Here is a 20,158-nt window from a genome sequence, read left to right as displayed (position 1 = left end):
AAGTGAAACTATATTAAAAGAAAAATAAAGACCTGGTTATTGCAAACTTCTCCATTCAAATGGGTCAATCGTCTCTATGTCCACCCAGGGCCTCAGACTGAGAGCCGTAACCTGTCCGACTACGCCATGAAAGCGGGCACTACAGCGGTGAACGCCCAGAGGCTTCTGCGGGCACTAAAGCTGCAGCGCCCTGTGCTGCTGGAAGGCTCACCTGGTGTTGGGAAGACCAGTCTGGTGGCAGCACTGGCAAAAGCTTCTGGGAACCATCTGGTCAGAATCAACCTGTCAGAGCAAACGGTGAGCCTTTTTATGTGAATAATGCTTTATGTGAATGTGCTCCTGATTGAATTTAAAACAGTACCTGGCTATGATGCTGATTGTGTGTACTCTTGGCAGGATGTGACTGATTTGTTTGGAACAGATCTCCCTGTGGAGGGAGGAAAGGGAGGAGAGTTTGCATGGCGCGATGGCCCCCTGTTGGCTGCTTTGAAGGCAGGCCACTGGGTGGTTTTGGACGAGGTAAGGACCACTTTTCAGACAGTTTACAGTTATGTACACCAGCTTTTATGGCTCGAAGCTTGTTTTGGTTGCAGACCTCCTTAAAACAAATTGTAATTGGATGATGTTGGTATAATCTGTGACATTAAACGGACTTGCCGTGTTTCTGGTGTTGACAGTTGAACCTGGCCTCTCAGTCGGTGTTGGAGGGTCTGAACGCCTGCTTTGATCACAGAGCAGAGATCTATATTCCTGAACTGGGGATGAGCTTCCAGGTTCAGCAGGAGAAGACAAAGATCTTTGGCTGCCAGAACCCCTTCACTCAAGGTGGCGGGCGTAAGGGACTGCCCAAATCTTTCCTCAACAGATTCACTCAGGTAAGAGAGAGTGGAGATGATTATACAGTCTTTTATATACTTTATGTTGTTTAATATTTTTTCACAAAAAATATGTTTTTGGCTATAACTCAAGAATTCATAAGCTAATTATGACAAAACTTAACACAAATGTCTAATAGGATACAGTAATGACATGATGACATTTTATATCCAAAAGGTCAAAGGTCAATTCAATGTGACGACATAATGTGGTGCATAAAACACTTTTCTGGCCATTACTCAACATCATCTCTCAGAAACAGAAGGGGAAATATTTGGTCAGATACTTAATTGGTCACACTAAGCTGTCGAATTAAGCATGGAGCCGACACTGTAACACTGAAGAAATATTATCATATTTTTGGAAAAATGAGACGGTGATTCCAAAGAGGAGCTGCCAGAGGGGTCTACAAAATGTGCTTGAAGGATATATTCAGGATGTCAAACTCACTCAGCAGCAAAAGCAGGTTAAAAAAGATAGTTAGGGGCTAAAGCCGAACTATAGGCTACAGATCACAGTGTAAAAGTGAACCACCACAACACTGGTGATCACCACAGAAGACAATGACTATAAAGGGAAACTTTGCCAATATTCAACCAGCTGTGTGGCATCGCAGTGTGTGCAGATGAACAGTGTTTGGCTTCGGCCCCATGCCATTAAGAGTATTCCAAAGAAGCAAGTAACCCTTAAGTAAGGGTCAATGCAATTTTGAGTTTGTGGTCTGATCTTCAGAATGATTGCAAAGCCTGTTGTGGTCTATGTTTTGTACAACTGTGAAAAAATGGATGAGAAATTCAAGTCAAACGTTCACAATGGCTGACAGACAACCCTGGGGTTTTTAAATGACTCTGAATATCATATCACAAGCGCAAAACCTTGAGCCCATAGACTGTGTCACAGTGGTTTCTCTTTTGCACCATTGCTACTGTCGACCTCCCCAACTCCCTGAAAAGAGAACTGAAAAGAGAAAACACTAGAATCTTGTCACTGAGCAAAGTAATTACTTTCATGAAATCTGACTTCCTCCTGTGTTCTCAGGTGTTTGTGGACCAGCTCACGAGCAAAGACATGGAGTTCATAGGAGACTCAATTTTCTCCAGTATTGATAAGGAAATCATTGCTAAAATGGTGGAATTCAGTAACCGGGTAAGTTTCTCTTTCTTCAATCTGGTATGACTGCTGAATGAGAGCCTGACGCTGCTGTGCCAAATGAAGATACAACCTGTTAGCAAGTCTAGCATTAGGCAGTGCTTCACATGTTCAGTGAGTCGAAAGACATTTAAAAGTTTTTTTTCTGCCTCCAACAGCTTGTCCAGGAGGTGTGTGTGGAGCGGCAGTGGGGTCAGAAAGGAAGTCCCTGGGAGTTCAACCTGCGGGACATGTTCCGCTGGTGTCAGCTGATGCAGGCTGACCAGTCCCCAGGATTTTTCAACCCAGGCCAACATGTAGCCCTGGTGTACGCTGACAGGATGAGAACGGAGGCTGACAAGGCTCAGGTATACTGTGTTCCCCAACTTTGCTTTTACTTGAGGGTCCACAAGGAACTTTATCAATATGTCAATGAATGAAATCAATTAAAGTTGAATCAGTCTGTTAAAGTTTAATTAGGTTTTCAAGGAATCGTATTCAAAGGATTGATGTCTGTTGTACTGTGTAGTGTAACTAAGGTTTTTTCAACTTGGACCCTAGTTTCCCACGTTTTTTGTGTTTAAGTGACTAAAAGGAACAACATTTATTTAAATTGATTCAGTATTGAGCAAGACCACTGCAGCCAGCAGCAGCAAAACAGGCTGCAATGTAACCACTCTGTTAATTTACATCCACTAATAGTGCTTGGTTTTGTCTCTGACAGGCTCAGATTGTTATTCCAAATGTCAGACAGTTCATGGGAAGGATCCCTACAGAAATGGACCTTTTTGTTAAAGGATAAGATTGTATTTGTTAAACTAGAAACAGCCCCAGAATCACAGTCGCCAAAGCCACCAGACATTTAAAGAAACATTAATTTTACCATTGTAAATCATTCAGAGTCAAAAGAAGCAAACTAAAACCCACAAAACCATCTTAGTTCAAACAATCAGCAACAATCAGTTCGAACAGCTTGTGTGGATATCCTTGAAGGGCAGAGTTGTACAACAATAAGTCTGCTCAGTACCTAATATTTATAATAACAGAGTCTCAGAGTGTCTCAAAAACTGCCTCTGTTGGGGAGGGCAAAGGCATGTCCAACACTCCTGAGCCTGTGTTGCTGAATTGTGCTCGCTGAGGAATAAGTTACCCTTGTATATGAAAAAACTGAAAACAAAGACCACAATCAGAAGACTAGCAAGGCGCTATACAAGTTCAGTCCATTTACCATTTACGCAACCACTCATTAGTGGACTCACACAAAGAGAAAAAATGACGGCCCTTTTGTGGTGTTCTTGCTATTATGTGCCTGTATTTGTGCACATATTGAACATATAAAATACTCTCACTTGTCTGCATTCAATGGCCAGCCTCAGTTTTCTTTAGGATGTTACATACCTGTTTGGAAAGCCTTTTTTCTGCTGTTCAGTCTGTGAACCCCCTCTTGTCCCCACACAGGTTCTGTCCGTATTCAGGAAAGTGTTTGGGGAGGACTTTGAGCCTTACAGCGGCTCCAGACAGTTTCACATTACTCCACTCAACCTACAGGTTTGTCAAAACAACCAAACCTATCTGTTTTTTTAGCAGCAAATGTTTTAAATAGTTCAGACAAAGTTAAGGATCTCTTCTCCCATGGATTGCGCTTGTAGGTGGGCTTCTCCGTCCTGCAGCGCAGTGGCGGAGCCCCTGTGGCCCTGGATCCCCCACTGTCCATCACACACCAGGCACTGCGACCCCTGGAATCCTTGATGAAGTGTGTGGAGATGGGCTGGATGACCATACTGGTCGGCCCCACAGCTAGCGGAAAGACCAGCCTGGTGAGACTGCTGGCTCTGCTGACAGGACACCGGCTCAGGGTCATGGCCATGAACAGCGCCATGGACACCACCGAGCTGCTGGGAGGCTTTGAACAGGTAACCAGGAACTCAGGGTTCTTATTTTGCCTCTTTCGTTGTTTGGAAACATCAGTCTACATCACTCTGCACTCTTTTCTCCATTCCAGGTTGACATCATGCGGCCATGGCAACAAGTCCTGGAGAGTGTGGACTACATAGTTGCCATGGTAATAAGGCGAGGCCTGATGTCGCTGGATGTCGGCATCCAGGACACAGAGTTCCTGTTGCAGACATGGGGTCTGTTCTGCCACTGGCTGAAGGAGGAAGGACTGCAGAGAACTGGGGGGACCATCAACTCAGAGGCACTGAACAAGCTGGAGGTCATCATCCTCCTCCTGCAGAAACTCAACACCAAGCTCAAAGTGTTCACTGGTAATGGAGTGCTGCTTGATATAAAATTGATTTTTTTTTTTTTTTTTTCTTAAAAGAATGTAGAAGAATTCCCAGTGCTGTAACATGCTTATGTTTGTCCTGCAGACATGTCAAAACTGCAGATGGACTTCACGCTGCTGAAGGAGCGTCTTGCTCAGCTGGAGGACGGCTGGACTAACGGAGGCTTCGAGTGGTTGGACGGTATGCTGGTCCAGGCCCTGCAGGCTGGGGACTGGCTGCTCATGGACAACGTCAACTTCTGCAAGTAAGTGTTCTGTGTGTGTGTTTGCTTGGTGATCTATTTGTAAAATAACATTTTACACATGGGAATTGGAAATAATGGCCTCGCCACTGAGCTGGGTTTCACAGAGGAATCATTGTTTAAAAGGCTTCAGAGACCACACACATCATTAGAGCTGCAACGATTAGTCGATTAAACGATTAGTCAATTGATGGAAAATTAACTGGCAACTATTCTGATCATTGAAAGAATAATAGTAGTAATTTTTTAAGAAAAAAAGCCAAATATTGGCTGGTGTCAGAATTCTGTGTTTTTCTTTGTCTCACATGATAATGAACTGAGTAGCTTTGGATTTTTGCACAGTTGGTCAGATAAAACATAACATTTAAAGACATCATGTTGGGCTCTGGAAAATTACATTATTATTAGTAGTAATAGTTGTACATTAAACACTATTTCCTAACATTTTATTGATAAAACGATTAATTTAGAAAAAAAACAGGCAGATTAATCGATAATGGAAATAATTGAGGTTGCAGCCCTACACATCATAAAAGCTGAGTGTAGATATGTTTGGGAAAATGTCTGATTTTGAGACTGGCTTTTACAAAGCAAAACAAAAGGCCATAGCTAGAAAACTAAGTTTGTTAAAAAGAAAGTAACGAAACTTATGCATGTCTGAATTTAAGAATTTAATAAATTATAGTCCCAAAACTGTTTGAGATAGCATTTGAAATGAGAAGTGAGTATGTATGAGTTGTAGATGAAAAGAAATGTCTGGAGATCAACGAGTCTGAAAAAAATAAATAAATTCAAAATATTTTTGAAATTGCACTGATCATGTACTATGTGTTTAGTGCCTCTGTCCTGGATCGCCTCAACGCTCTGCTGGAGCCAGGTGGATCTCTCACCATCAATGAACGTGGCGTCATAGACGGAAAGACCCCCAAAATCAGCCCACATCCTAACTTCAGGTAGTATGCAGTATTGGAGTTTGTCTAGTTTTTGTTGACGTCATTAAAGAAGTCCACGCTCAGCTGATGTGTGGGGCTGTGCAGGTTGTTCCTGACCATGGACCCTGTACATGGGGAGCTCTCCAGAGCCATGAGGAACAGAGGGGTGGAGGTTTACATCCCAGGGGAACATGAGGGGGTCTGCTGGGACACACAGGACCTGAAGACCCTGCTTCACACTGCAGGGGTGACCGGGGACTGTGTGTGTGATCTGCTGATTGAAATACATAAAAGCATCAAATCTGCCATTTGGGGTAAGCACTGAAAAATGACAACAATGAGATATACTGCCAGCCAGTCAATCTGTCTGCAGTGTAAAAAAATGGTCTTTTACCTTTCAGATTCACCTGCCTCGTCAGTGGCCTCTCTCCTCCATGCTGCCACCCTGCTGTCCTGCCAGCTGCAGCGAGGTGTTGATTTACCAAGCACCCTGCAACATGCCTGTGGAGAGGCCTACTCACTCTGCCAACGTACCAGTGCCAGCCAAAAGGTATTAATGCCCCCTTCTCATTCCCAAACTGTAATATTTCTCCTGTCTCACCTTCATTTCTTAATGGAGGGGCCTCTTTTCTACCTGCTCACACCATTTGACAGAGATTTACAGAGATTGTACATTTAAGGGTAAATTCAGTACTTTTTTAATGTGGACCCTGTTCCCCATGTTTTTGTGTCTAAATGAATAATGACAACAATTTGGTCTAGTGTTAAGCAAGAGCACTGTTGCCGGCAGCTATGAAAAAGACTGTAATGTAACCACACCGGACATTTTTGCACCAGCACTGTATGTTTAAGTGCTGGTTTGCAGGCTCAGTCATACCACACTACATTTAAAAGTAATTTTATCATTGTAAAACACACTTCATTCAAAGTCAACAGAAACTAAATGAAACAAACAACAAAAAAAGTCTCGGTTCATCCACCCACTATTCAGTCAAATTCTGGTTTGGTTGAAATAAACCTCTAATTCACCCAGTTAGATGTGAAAATATGCTGGCCCTATACACACTAAAATTACTGTTTATTTAAATGGAGTCTGGTGGATTTGGTGATGGGGACTTCAGAGCTGTTTCCGTTTAAACTAAAGGGATCTTAATCTACAACAAATGCCTATCTCTGTAGGGATCCTTTCCCTAATATTACTAGACACTTAGAATGAAGGTTTGAGCCTGTCAGTTGCAAAAACAAGCACTTTAAGTGGACATGATTTTCCAGTGCAAACGTCCCGATTGGTTACATTGCAGCATGTTTAGTCACTGCAGCCCTCTCATTCAATACCAGACCAGTTTCAAAAATTGTTGTTCCCATTAGACATTTAGACACAAAATCATGGGGAAAAAAAGAGTCGATGTTGTAAAATACTTAAGATAACCTCTACATTACTCCTCTATGCTGATGACACACAGTTGTATGTCCCTGTTACTCATGATGATAGCTTTAATGTAGCCCAGATGTTGTCACTGTCTTTGAGTTATCTATCATTCAGTGTAAAGGACAGTGTGCACAATCTATAGTGGGTTTTTTAATCATGCCTTCTCCAGCTTAGGACTTAAGCCAAAAATAAATCATCTTTAACTGTCAGATTTACCATGCTTTCATCTTTTCTCCTTTAAATTATTAAATTATTTTCAGCTCACAGCCATGAATGAGTTGCTTGTATCCAGTTTATACAAAATGCTAACTCTAAACAAAGGCTATAAAAAAGGACAACACATAACCTCATACCCTTACTTCTATTCACTGGATCTGTGTGTGGTGTAGAATAGATTTTAAGAATTTCTTATGCTGGGTTCACATTGCACGATATCAGCCCAATGATAGCCCAGTGCAGCGTTGTATGGTCCACGCTAGTCCATTGTTATATCTCGTGTAGTGTGCCATAGTAGACAACAGCCGACGTCACAGCCGAAGTCTAGCATGTTTGATTTTCTTTTTGTCGTTCACAACGTTTCCCATCACAGCTGCCACTTTGACCAATAGAAACACAGAGCGATCTGCTGCCGTGGACAACTGTACCCCAGCCTTTTTGATATTTCTCCTAGGGATGTTACCTCACAGAGTAAAAAGGGAAAAGTGATAAATCCATTAAATCAAATGTTTCTGACTTCTCTTCCACCCTAAAGACAACTAGTGAGTACATTCGTGCTCCCCAGAGGATGAATAAACATTAGTGCATTGTTTTCCTTCCAGCAAGCCCAACAGGTGATAGAGCAGCACTTGGCCATTCTGGACACAGAGGACTGGGGCAATGGGCTGCTGTGTGCTGGAGTCTGGCCTGACGGTTTCCCCTCCGCCCTCCTCTCCACGGAGGATTCCTGCTTCTCCGCTGTCCTCCGAGATGGACAGGTCCTCTCATTTTGCCTGAACACTCTCAGCCTGCAAGGCAAACGGTAAGGATAATAACACAATCACAGGAGTCTGCAGCAAAAAAGTAAAATTTGTGAATGTTGATAAACATATCCTGGATGTACCCACCCTATATAGAAAAAGATTCAGTTGAAATACTGAAAGCACCTAAAGTGGCAGTTGAACCAGCATTACTGAAAAAAAGTTTAAATGACAGTTAAAATGGAACTCCTAACAGGTATTATTACAAGTCGTAAAGTTTGATACTTCAAGATATATTTACACAAATTGTTTTGTCCACAGGAGTCGTCCGCTGAGTTTGAGTGACCTGCAGAGGGCGTTGCAGAGCAGCAATGTCCATGAAGGCCTGGTGTTCTCTGGAGGAGTGGTGGATCTAGCGGATGGAGACGCTCTGAGGCTGATCCCCACAGCAGTCAGACTGGTAACAGAGAGAGCCTCTCATGGGGACTGGATTCTCCGCAGCAGCTGGCTCTCACACCTGGGGAAGAGCTACAAATATGCCCCTGGTTGGTGTACTCTACACACAGCACCCCAACATTTCAGACTTAGAAGTACAGTGCTTCCATACTCTTCCAAATGAAGTTATTCGTGTAGTATATTACCTTGACAAGAATTCAATGTACACATTTTTGTCAATATTCTATTTCTTTAGTCAGTATTGTCCAGTATTATCCAGTACTTTGGATCCTGAATCAGTGTGGTTCTTAACTCTTCCAGATCCAGCTCTGGTCCAAGTGGAAGCAGGAAACAGGGCTCTGAAGGCTGTGTTTGGTGGTAAACTCACTGCTAAGGGCAAGTCACTGGCAGAGCTGCTCCAGCCTCACAGCATAGGTAAACTCTTTGGTTGTCTTTGATTTTGGTAATAAAAACATAGTAAAAATATCAATACATTCTGCCATCTTTTAGATATGCCCTTATTGTGAAATTCCCTTGGCACATCTGATTCACCATTTCTGTCCAAGCACACCTCCTTCCTAAACATTAGAACAGTGCCAGCTGCTTAGCTGCAGGCAGACAATGGCAAGTAGCCAAGAAAAAGACAATAAGGATATTTACTGATATCATCTCATGTTAATTGCAGGCCCCGAATGGATTCCAATTAAAATTGTATCATGCCAGACTTGCAATATCAGCAAATATTGTTACATTATCCAAAGAATCAATATAGTATTGCATCATAATGGGACTTGTGGTCAGAAATTTGAGATTAGAATTAGAATTCTAAGTTAATACAGTCATCAAGGTAAAGCATTGCTCAGTGCGAGTGAAGGTATTTCGTGAATTGGCGCACACATGTGACTGATATGTTGATATGATTCAATTCACAATGTGGAATTTATGGCTTAAAGAAGAAATTCAACGCAACTTAGGGCTTTGGAGAACAGTATGAAAACACCAAGTCTTTTCTAGCGCTGTGGGTTAGTGTTCATGTTGTGTTAGCCATGATGTGTTAGGGCATTATCATCACATCACATATGAAAGATATTCTGTGTCTTGTTAGCAGTAGCCATGATTTTTTCCACAATTCACAGTAAAGCTGATGATGATTTCAGTGCAGTGCATTCTCTGTCTTTCTATCAGACTTTTGACCTAATGTTACCACACACTGCTGCAACCTTCAGGGACTATTAACCACTGTCTATTACAGATGAATACAGGATTCTGGTGGACATGCGATGGAACAAGCAGTACCTGGATATTTTAGCTAACAAGTGCAACTTTGAGGACGAGGAAAGATACATGGAGTTTCTGGAGGCGCTGAATGCAGTCGCCAACAGGTACAGTAGGAGATGGTTGGTCAACTTTATCCTTCTTCCCATGTGCAGAGTTTTGGCTGAGGCACATTGCCCAGACACTGCTCAAGGAAAAAGTCTCTTTCTAAAATATGTACATATGAACGTATGTACAACAAATCAAGCGAAACACACAATAAAGTGCTAATAATTAGCATCGGAAATGTTCTGAAATGTCTGAAAATATATAAAATTACGTTGACTTTTTTTTCTGAAATGGTTGAAATAAAAAACTCTGATATTTGTTCTTTGTCCAAGCAAAGTGATTTGTCTGTGTGTTTGTTAGGATTGTTCTGATGATGGACAGAGAGGAGAGGTCTGTCATCTGCACCTGTGCTATCAACCTGTCTGCTCACAACTGTGCCCTGAAAATAGCCACGGCATTCAGCAAAGGTACACACAGCACCCTCTGGATAATCAGTGAACTGATAGAAGCATTACTTGTGCAATATCACAATTCTTAATACCTGACACCCACCTGTTAAAAGAACTGAGTTACAGTCACAGAATCAGAATGTCTTCCTATTGAGCCACACAACCTGCAGCATGTCAATGTAACTCAGATGGATTTAATGCAGTATGTGTTTTCCTCCCCTCACAGGGACTGTGGATATTGGTCACTTGCCTCACCCGGTGCTGATGCACCTGCGGACCTTCTTTGAACTGTGGGACTCATTCACCCTGCAGGCTGTGCAGAGTGGACAGCCCTACATCTCAGACCACATCATGTTTGAGGTCAGAAATCACTTGCTTTATTACTGTGTCATTACCGTTTCTGTTCTGTTGCTAGGGCAACAGCTTTGGTCCTTGTTTACTTACTGTCAACTAGCAAGGAAACTATAAAAGGTCTGGTTATAATTGCAGTCTGGTCAGCAAAAACAGTTGGGACATATTTAGAACCTGCCTGTTTGGTCATGTACAGTGGCGTGGAAAAGTTTGGTCATCCCTGGTCATATTTTTGTTTACTGTGAATAGTTAAGGAGAAGATGAGCTGATCTACCTCTAAAAGGCATTAAATTAAACATGAAACATGCTTTTCAACATTTTAAGCAAGATGTGTATTATTGTATTGTATTTTTGTTTTGTACAATGTTAGAGTGAAACAAAAGGAAATGAGCACCCTGCAAAAGTTTGGGCACCCCAAGACATTTGAGCTCTCTGACAACTTTTACCAGGGTCTCAGACCTTAAATAGGTTGTTAGGGCTCTGGCTTGTTCAGCCATCGTTAGGAAAGGCTTGGTATTGCAAATTTCAAAGCTTTATAAATATTCAGACTCCTAAAACCTTCGCCAGCAGCTGCCTTTAACATTCTATTCAGTTCAAACTTTACCTTGCTCTGGTCTCCTTACTCATGTCGTTCTGCCTTGTTTAGATCCTACAGCTGCTGCAGTGGCTTGACCGTTTCTGGGATGTCTGCAGCACACTGCCAGCAGACTCTCAGGGCATCTCTGTGCTGTCTCTGCACTGGCAGTGGGTGCAGAAACACCTCATCCTCCGACTGCCCCAACTGCTGCTGGGAGACACTGACGCCACATTAGAGTAAACAATGCATTACACTACATAATATGACATTTTATTCTAAATGTTTTATTTATTTTCCCTTGCATCATTACATAGATAGAATGACTGGTGATTGTTTGTATTTTGTATTCCTTATGCATTACATCCAACAGTGTATTAGGACTGTTGTAAGTTTAAAAAAAAAAACAGAGCTGGGAGGTTAGGTAATATTCCGAGAGGAAATAATTGGATATTTTCTGAGATTGAAGTAGTAAATTTATGAGAAAAAACTTTAATATTTTCTGAGATCACAAAGCCATAAATTAGCGAGAAAGTAAAAAATAAAAATAAAAAAAAAAGCAGAAATTTCCTAAGATTAAAATCACAACTTTTAAGAAAAAGAAAAATGAAAAAACATAGTATTTTGTTAGGGAACCACATCACTTTACCTCCTCCCACTACAACTGCCATTGGTACACAGGGAATTCCAGCAAACATTGAGACGTTGAATGACTGTTCTGCAAATGTCCAATCAGGATATCCCGTTACAGCTCAAAAATTCTTTAAAATGATGTCCTAGCAATGTTGGAAAATGACAATAATACAAACAGGTCTTTTCAGCTATTTTGCTGTGTACATCTTAAAAACTGAAAATAATAAGTCATTTAAGTCTAAAAATAATAAGCCAACATCAACTCACAGCAACCCCGTTCTCCTGGGTGAAAGTCCTGTGTTTGACCCCTTCATCCACCCTGACTTCCTCCCTACATGCACTTTGTCGCTCTTTATACTAAATCACTGACTTTCTGGCAGAAAGCCCTGAAGGCAAACTTCTCCCATGTGCGATCAAAGACAGTTTTAAAAAAGACTTTTGACTCTTACAAACATCACAAGCTTAGAGAGTTTTTTCTTGAAAATGTATGACTTTATAATCTCAAAAGACTATTTGAGTTTTTTTCTCCTAAATTTCAGACTTAAATCTCGGAAAGTTTTTTCTCGCAATATTACCTCTCACCCAGCTCCAAATTTATTTATTTATTTTTTTGTACCTACAATGGCCCGAACACACCGTCGTAGTTACAGTTGTGTTACAGGATTTTATTTATTTTTCCCCAGTGTCCACAGTTAATATATTTCCACTTACTAACACTTATGACTATGCTGTATTTCAGAGGTTACCAGGAACTCCAGGCAGTCTCAGCAGCCATCCAGACTGTTCTATCCACCCCGGTGTCTGTGGCCACAGCTCTGAAGGGCATCCAGAAAACCCTGGGGAAAGCGCTACCATTCAAGGTGAGGAGACACTTCATCAGCTCTACTTTACTGTCAGATCTAGGCTTTGCAGATATTTACTATTCATCAGTAGTTATTTTTATAATTACTGTCTTTCCTATGTTTTTTCTTGTCTAATATGGCTGTCCAACCAAATAAAAAAAGTATTTGAAAGCCAGTTTAGTATGTTTGACAGTTTATCTGAGGATTATCTGAATTACCTCACAAACCATATCCATCTTCCTTTCTAGTTGGAGTCAGTGGCTGAGTGTGCGTCTCGGCTCAGGCTCCTGAGTAAAGCCCTGGATATAAGCGACCTGAGGCTGGATGGCACCACAGGTCCTTTGAGGCAGGAGCTGGTCCGACTTCAGGGTGCTGGGCTCGGGCTGGACATCAAAGAGAGTCTGCTGGAAGCCTGGGGCCTCGTTCTGCTGGCAAACAACCAGCTGGATCCACAGAAGTCCGGTGAGATTGTGTTACAAAATGACCTTTTACCTGTATACCTGCATTTCCGTGGTGGCCACAGGGCCTCAGAATGGTGATGCTGATCAGTGGCTTGGTTGGAAAATCTTTGTTTCTCCTGAGTCCAGAACAACATATCTCAGCTGTTTCTGGCAGAGACTTCTAATCATGTGGGTGACACATTGTCTGTTGTCTAGCACCTTCATTATTTCAGAACTTCACTGTGATCCCCATAGTGTGAATCCTGTTTTGTGACTCACTGATATATTCTTTAGTGCCACCATCAGGCCAAACTGTTGCACTTTACAAAAGAACTCTGAAAATACAGTGGGTGGTTATGAAGTTTACTGAGTTCATTAATGCAAAGACGAGCCTTTTCTGTTTTGGATATTCTACATCCTTCCTTAGAGGATTTGCTCTTACATGTGTTCCAAGTCAGATTCAGCAATTTAACAGCAGCTAAATCCTTCGAGGCAGTGAGCATTTTATCTTGTGTCACCTCTCAGAGAAAACTCCAGTGTGATATAAAAGGGTCAATATGTGAATGTCATGCTATATTTTCCCATCAGGAGTATTGGAGAGGTTGGTGTCGAGTGTGGAGCAGCAGCAGCGTCAGATGAGCTCCAGAGGGCTGCTGGAGGTTTGCTCCCTGTCTGAGGATGAGGAGCCAGGAGACAGAGTCCACCTGGCCAGAGAGGAGCTGCAGCAGCTCAGCCGCAGGGCTCAGCTCTGGCCCCTGATGGAGGAACTGGCTGTACTCAACCAGCTGCGACTCAGCACTGACCTGCTGCACCTGGCTCTCTCTCCTGGGTAAAACTCTTATTTCCTCCTCAGCAAAGCAAAAGTACTTGTGGAAACTTATCTTAAAACAATTGATGGACTGTGTAGTGAACCCTTCCTGTTGATTTTCAGTGACCAGGAGGCTGAGGACAGCTTACGTAGAGAACTCTCCAGACATCTGCGCTACTGCCTCCAGTCCACACCGATGAATGTCAGTCAGCTGCAGCCGCTGTGGTTCCTGCTCAGCAGTGACAGGGTCAGTGCAATAAGGTTTCAGTAACAATATAAAAGTCCCCTCCATTTAAAAAACTGTTTTGCTTATTGTTACTTTCCTTGGATGTTTGACCTTTACTGTGCAGAGTGGTGTGTGTGCAGAGTTTGTGGTCCAGTTTGTACGTTACACAAGTGTGAAACCTGAAGCCTCAAGGTTTCAAACACTGAGAAGAGACTTTTCACTGAAGTAGGACACATACTGTGTCCAGCAATTAAACTTTGAAAATGCATTATTTGCATAGAGATTTTGGATAGTTCAGTTTTTAATTAGTGTTAAAAAAAAAAACACCATCTTACAGTGAGTGACTAAAAACACATTGTCTTTAGATATGAGAGGATGTCGGACTTTACTATTTTAAAAGTCTTTTCAAAGTCTTCTGGTGTGGTTGGCATTAGAATCTAACCATGTGATTACAGCTTCCCTGGTTTGTATCCTCCTGTCTCCCTTTTGATTTCCTGACAACTCTACACTGTGTACTATCTGATAAATTGCCTGGGAAAAAATGCTAAAAAAAAAAAAGAAAAACAATTCCTCACAGCTACAAGCAAAGAATTTTGTTCATGATTCTCCATGACTCTTCTCCAGCCGGCTGAGGAGCTTCAGTTTGTGTGGTGTGAGCTCCTATCAGAGGCTCTGGCTGCCCTGTGGACCAGCAGTGTGACCTCAGACCCTGACCTCTGGCTCAAATGGGACCCACTGAATCCCAAGCCCCAGGCAGCTCCAAAGCTGCATCATGGAGCAGACACCATGGTACTGACCTTTAACATGTCTCAGTGATGTCATTGTTTATAATCAGTCTTCTTTGAGTGATTTCCTGCTGGTTTAATACATGTTTGTTGTTTTTAGGGACCAGCCTTGCTGAGCAAAGCAGTGTGGTCATGTTGCATGCTGGGAGTGCTCTGCAGCAGTGAGACTGGAGGTCGATGGGAACCATCGGGGGCGGCCCTCCTTTCCCTCTCCCATGTCACCCTGGGGGAGTGGAAGGAGAGGATCCAGCAGCTGCAGGATGTGACTGCAGTGTTGTGGGACAACATGGCCATCCCTGCACTGGCTGAGTTCAGGTAGATTAAGACATTAAAGATGTTCTTCACAAGCATTTATCATTTTTGGATTTACTAATCACCCCACACCTCCTCAGGGGCACAGACTTCAGGCTCCAGGGAGCGGTCCTGCGTCGCCAGCTTCAGAGCATGGCTGACCTGCTGCCTCCCAGCCTGCAGGAGGGCTACATGGAGAGCTGTGAAAGCCTGGTGGAGGACGCTGACCCACTGATAGCTTCCCAGGAGATCCAGACTGTCTTCAGGGACTTCCTGCCTCCCAATCTGCTCCCTGACGGCCTGGTGGAGGCCTCTATCACCTGCCTGCAGCAGTACGTCCAAAGCAAAGTCCAAGGCTCCAACCTGCTGGCCCGCTCTGGAGTGTTCTGGGTCAACATGGGCCTGTTGCAGATCAAAGTGTGGACACCACAGACCATCTTTGACCCAGCTGTAAAGAGGGCCTACAAACTCAACTATGCACAGCAGGAAGTCAGTAACTGTTTGTTTTTGGTTTTTGATGTTGAGACATTAAAATATATATACATTTAAAAAATCTGGACACCAGAGGCTATTAATTAATCCAAGGCACATAGTTCATTTCATATAGTCTGAAAAACAATATTAATCTATTGCCTTTGATTACCCTCTTCTTTTGTATAAATGCACCCAGCAGAAACTGTCTTCAGACACTGTGAACTCCAGTACTAAATATTTCTTTAGAATTTAATGTGATACATGGAGGAAGATGATCACTAGAAGGTGGTTAAAGCCAGAAATACTTATGCCTGATGATGGGATTGGCTTGTCCTTCTGTGTCTGTTGCAGCTGGCTCTGCTGCAGGAGGAGTGGAAAGCACGCAGCCTATCATCTCAGCTGATGACCGGAGCAGAGCTGGAGGAGAGCAGCACCACCGATGGCTTCCAGCATCCTCGAATCAGGTCAGAAGCAGCTGCAAGGTCGCATTGTGGGATTTTTCAACTGAGAACTTTTGACAGAATACAACTCAAAAATGACCATAGTTTAAGTGTTAATATGACCAATTTTTAACGGAGGATGGGCCCAATGAGAGCACCCACTGCCAACACACCACCAACCAACACATACACCCATGTACACCTCCCATAGAACATTGTTGCTCGACATAACTGTCGTCATGTCTCCTCTAGAATATTTTTTTTTTTACAGAAGTTGCTTGGTCTGGGGGTGTGTTTTCGGCAGCATAGACACTACTGAATGATCACATCTTTGGCCCCAATCATAGCTTTGAAATATAAGTAGATAGAAGTAGTAGTAGTACTGACAGATCCATGGCACTGTCCATGGTGCTGAAGTAGCAGACAGATAGTTCATTGTATTTTTTATCACCCTTATGACAGTTTCGTCTTGGATCTGTAATATTCTCTAAACTATATACTGTATACCGAATATACCTGGGTCTTTACTATATTTAAGCCTACATACTCTATAGAGTAGTGTCCCCTTCACAATCAAAGCGACAAGTTGCAATGTTCAGTTGTAGAAGAGACAAAACATATACACTACTGCATGATCATAGAAATATGTTAGGAACTCTCTGTGATCCTCTTGCTCATCCACAACTGAACATTGCTACTTGTCACTTTGATCATTAAGGGGACACTGCTCTATTGGTGTACCATCCGCTAAATGCCGATGGAGATGGAGATGGAGCCACTTTTGGAGAGCTGTCATGTCGTTCATTGTAATACATAGTCATTGGTCTAACATAGATGGTGAACAGGACAAATGTTAGGACTGTGCAGTTAGCTAGCTTACCTGAAAACACCAGTAGGTAAACACTGAGCACCAGTGTGAGCACTAGCTACCTAGCTGCAGCTAACTTTGTAAGCATTATTAGCTTGAAGGCTAAAATGCTTTGGCTCTAGTCGCAGGTGTTTAGCTTCAGCAATCTTTTGATGATTAACACTAGTTTTATGAAGAACAGTAACTGAGCTCTCTTCTTTGTGTGACTAATGTAAAAATGGGCACCAAAATTGACAGTCCTCTTTCTATACCAAAATGTCTTTTGAAGTTTAACTAAAGCTAAAGTTAAGCCAGTCTTTACAGCCACTATGGAGAGAAGGAATGATTACAGTGACCCACAGTTCTTTCAGTGTATGTATTGCATGTAAGCAATGTATTAAGACAGACCCCTGAAACATCCTTTAACCACTTGTATGTGACTTGTTGTAGGTACCTGTGGATCCGTATGCAGCAGGTGAAGGAGCAGATAGCTGAGCTCTCCAGGAAGCAGGCCTGTCGCCCTCATGAACCGCAGTATGGTCGCCTCTTCCAGGAGCTGCAGCACTACCTCTGCAGCATCGGCCAGGCGTCCGCTGTGGAAGACCTGCTGTCCCACCTGCTGAAAGCCCTGCAGAGCTCCTCCTCCTCCAAGTCGAGGTCAGCGATCCAGGGCCTGCTGAGGGAGGAGGCTGTGTGGCAGAACTCCCAGCAGCGCTTCTGCCAGAGACTGCTGGAGGATTACCCCCTGTACCCTGATGTGGTTGGGCCGGTGCGGTCTGGTATTCTCCAGCTCCGGCACGGCATGAGGCTGGTGGCCTCCCAGTTGGCCGCCTCACTCACACCTGCACCAGGTCTGCCTAAGCTGGTGTCCTGCCTGTTGGCCTTCCCCTCCTTGTCCCCCAGCCTTCCATCCTACCTGGCTCGGGCAGACTTCCTCTGCTCCAAAACATGCATGGACATTCTGCGCTGCCTGGTGAAGCTCCTGCCTCAGCAGCAGGACACAGAGCATGTGGTCCCCCAGTCCTCCACGTTGCTCCTGAACGCTCTGCTGTATGTGCAGTGCCACACTCTGTCCACAGGAGAGTTCAGCCATGAGGCACGCAGCCTCTTCAGACACATCTGTCAGGTCAGAGCTTTAGTTCACACCAAGATCTGTTGATTTATGGGTTAATATTTGACTTTATTCAACAAGAATTATTGTCTAACTTTCAAATTAAAATCGCTGTGCTCCTCAGGCTCTGGTGAACGAGTGGGATGAACAGGAGCGACGAAGGAGAGAGCAAGAGCAGATGGAGGCCAGTCTTTACCGCAACCGCAGTCGACTACACGGCTCAGGACTGACTGAGGATGAGCAGGAGGAGAGGGACTTCAGACGCCAGTTCCCTCAGTTCAACAAGGTATTCACATGGACTCTGTTTGTCCTGATGATAGACATGGTATCTCAAGTAGGCAGCCACTCCTCGGATGTGAAATTTCAACAAACTGGCTGAGTTGCAGTGCAAAAATAATATTTAACATTCAACATATAAAGCCTAATTTCCATGAAACACTTCAAGTACAGTATCTGTTGAACCCATAGAGCCCGTACGAAACCCATACAGTGGGTTTATGTGCATAAACTCTAGATCTGTTTGTATTTTGAGTCCTTGTTAAGCAAGAGTCTCTATTCCGCCCCTGACAAATCGAAGGACTTCAGTGTCTCTCGCTCCACCTTCTAGTATCGGACCAGTGTGCTATGTACCTTAACAGAGGGGTAACTAAAAATGGGATGGAATGGAGCAGTTCTTTAAGTAACATCCACAACTTTTGACCATGGAAATGCAAAAATAACCGTTCTAATGTGTAATGAACAGAACTGTACTTGACTGCTTGGTGGAAACAAGGCTATGAAGTATCTCTGTCCATACTTCTTTAGGACTTTGCAGACATCACATCCCAGCCGAGTCTTGAGGGTCCAGCAGACTCCGGAGTCAAGGAGGAGGAAGAGAAAGCCCAGGAGGAGTCCAGTGAGAGCAGCTTCTTGTCTCCAGCTGCCATGAACACAGTGGTTCAGGTTCATCAGCGCCTCTGTCTGGGTTACACCCAATCACTTTGGTACCAGAGCACAGTCCCAGCCAACCACAGCAGAGAACACATCAGAGCTCTGGTCTCCTCCTATCAGATTGCTTCCCCTGTGATGTCACGTTTCTATCATCTGATTGGTCAGTGTCCTCGTTTATTGTCACTCATATATGTAATTTTATCATTTTCTAACAGCAAAGCAGAAATGTACTCTTGTGAAATAAGTATTGCTTTCTCATTGAAAGTGCATTATGTGTTTCCCCCTCAGATGCTGAACTAGACCAGCAGCTCACAGGCAGTGAACTGCTGCTTTCTGCCCTCCTCCAGAACACGGTGCAGGGCTCAGGGGGTCCTGATGGTCTATCTGTCACCTCAGAAGGACCCTATGACTTCTACCAGCAGCCCAACATGAGCGAGGCCCGCCTCTGTCTTCCTGTCCTGGAGCAGCTGAGTGTGGCAGTGAAGCAAAGACTACAGGACTGGCCAGAGCACCCAGCTCTTGTACAGGTCAGTTATCTTTTTACATTAAGGCCCGCCATTTGCTAGCATGTAAAGATTCAGTGTTTTGACGCAAGGAATGTAACAGGAAGCAAGGTTTCTAGATAGTAATACTTTGATAATTTCCACTATCAAACCTGTGGCATATTCTCCAGTCTCTTCACCAAAAGGTCAGGGTAATATGCTGATATTTAAGGTGAGGTCATGGTATGCCAAGGTACCTCTACCTTTTAATATCTCTGATTGTATGAGACCACAATTGCTTTATAGCAGTATTGGATTTGTAAGATTTCTGCATCAGTGTGATACAATTCACTGGAGTATCCAAAACAGACATTTTTTTCCTGGTTATTTGACTTTTTTAAGAATTTTCAGAAAATGTATTTTATCATGACAGAAATCGAGTCCTGACATAAAATTACATATACCATCATAAGAGCTTTACATTTGTATGATTACTTAAAAATTGCTTAAAATGGACGAGGAATCTTGGGACTGGTGCCCCATACATTACACATTAAGTTTAGTCTGTTCTCATATACACACATATGCCCAAAATAAACACACATGCACAAACAGGACCTATACATGCATTAAATGGAGAGATGTCAGTGTGAGGGGGCTGCCTTTGACAGGCGCCCCAAGCAGTTGGGGGTTTAGTGCTTTGCTCAAGGGCACCTCCACAGTGCCCAGGAGGCAAACCGGCACATCTCCAGCTACCAGTCCACATTCCATACTTTATCTATATGGGGACTTGATCCTCTGGTTCCCAAGCCAAGTCCCTATGGAGTGAGCTACATCCGCCCAGAGTCGTTCACTACTGGCTTGATT

General features: G+C 43.3%; 1 protein-coding gene across 1 annotated transcript in view; it reads left to right on the top strand.

Annotated features, from left to right (window-relative positions):
• mdn1 (midasin AAA ATPase 1) overlaps positions 1-20,158 on the top strand; it is a 78,145-nt gene that overhangs the window by 37,270 nt on the left and 20,717 nt on the right. Inside the window, exons 36-66 of the mRNA XM_050059116.1 lie at positions 89-297; positions 397-519; positions 678-875; positions 1,915-2,022; positions 2,184-2,372; positions 3,463-3,552; positions 3,654-3,917; positions 4,007-4,271; positions 4,377-4,536; positions 5,370-5,486; positions 5,571-5,779; positions 5,867-6,015; positions 7,713-7,912; positions 8,172-8,395; positions 8,607-8,720; positions 9,538-9,667; positions 9,969-10,075; positions 10,284-10,417; positions 11,055-11,221; positions 12,355-12,475; positions 12,706-12,919; positions 13,486-13,726; positions 13,829-13,952; positions 14,556-14,720; positions 14,817-15,031; positions 15,109-15,496; positions 15,833-15,945; positions 17,219-17,894; positions 18,004-18,165; positions 18,684-18,969; positions 19,098-19,336. Of these exons, the coding sequence (XP_049915073.1) occupies positions 89-297; positions 397-519; positions 678-875; positions 1,915-2,022; positions 2,184-2,372; positions 3,463-3,552; positions 3,654-3,917; positions 4,007-4,271; positions 4,377-4,536; positions 5,370-5,486; positions 5,571-5,779; positions 5,867-6,015; positions 7,713-7,912; positions 8,172-8,395; positions 8,607-8,720; positions 9,538-9,667; positions 9,969-10,075; positions 10,284-10,417; positions 11,055-11,221; positions 12,355-12,475; positions 12,706-12,919; positions 13,486-13,726; positions 13,829-13,952; positions 14,556-14,720; positions 14,817-15,031; positions 15,109-15,496; positions 15,833-15,945; positions 17,219-17,894; positions 18,004-18,165; positions 18,684-18,969; positions 19,098-19,336 (6,101 nt within the window). The remainder of the gene's footprint in view (positions 1-88; positions 298-396; positions 520-677; positions 876-1,914; positions 2,023-2,183; positions 2,373-3,462; positions 3,553-3,653; positions 3,918-4,006; positions 4,272-4,376; positions 4,537-5,369; positions 5,487-5,570; positions 5,780-5,866; positions 6,016-7,712; positions 7,913-8,171; positions 8,396-8,606; positions 8,721-9,537; positions 9,668-9,968; positions 10,076-10,283; positions 10,418-11,054; positions 11,222-12,354; positions 12,476-12,705; positions 12,920-13,485; positions 13,727-13,828; positions 13,953-14,555; positions 14,721-14,816; positions 15,032-15,108; positions 15,497-15,832; positions 15,946-17,218; positions 17,895-18,003; positions 18,166-18,683; positions 18,970-19,097; positions 19,337-20,158) is intronic.

The sequence above is a fragment of the Epinephelus moara genome, chromosome 12 (genome assembly GCF_006386435.1).
Source record: "Epinephelus moara isolate mb chromosome 12, YSFRI_EMoa_1.0, whole genome shotgun sequence".
NCBI classification, from domain to species: domain Eukaryota; kingdom Metazoa; phylum Chordata; class Actinopteri; order Perciformes; family Serranidae; genus Epinephelus; species Epinephelus moara.
This window is presented reverse-complemented; position numbering and strand designations above follow the sequence as displayed.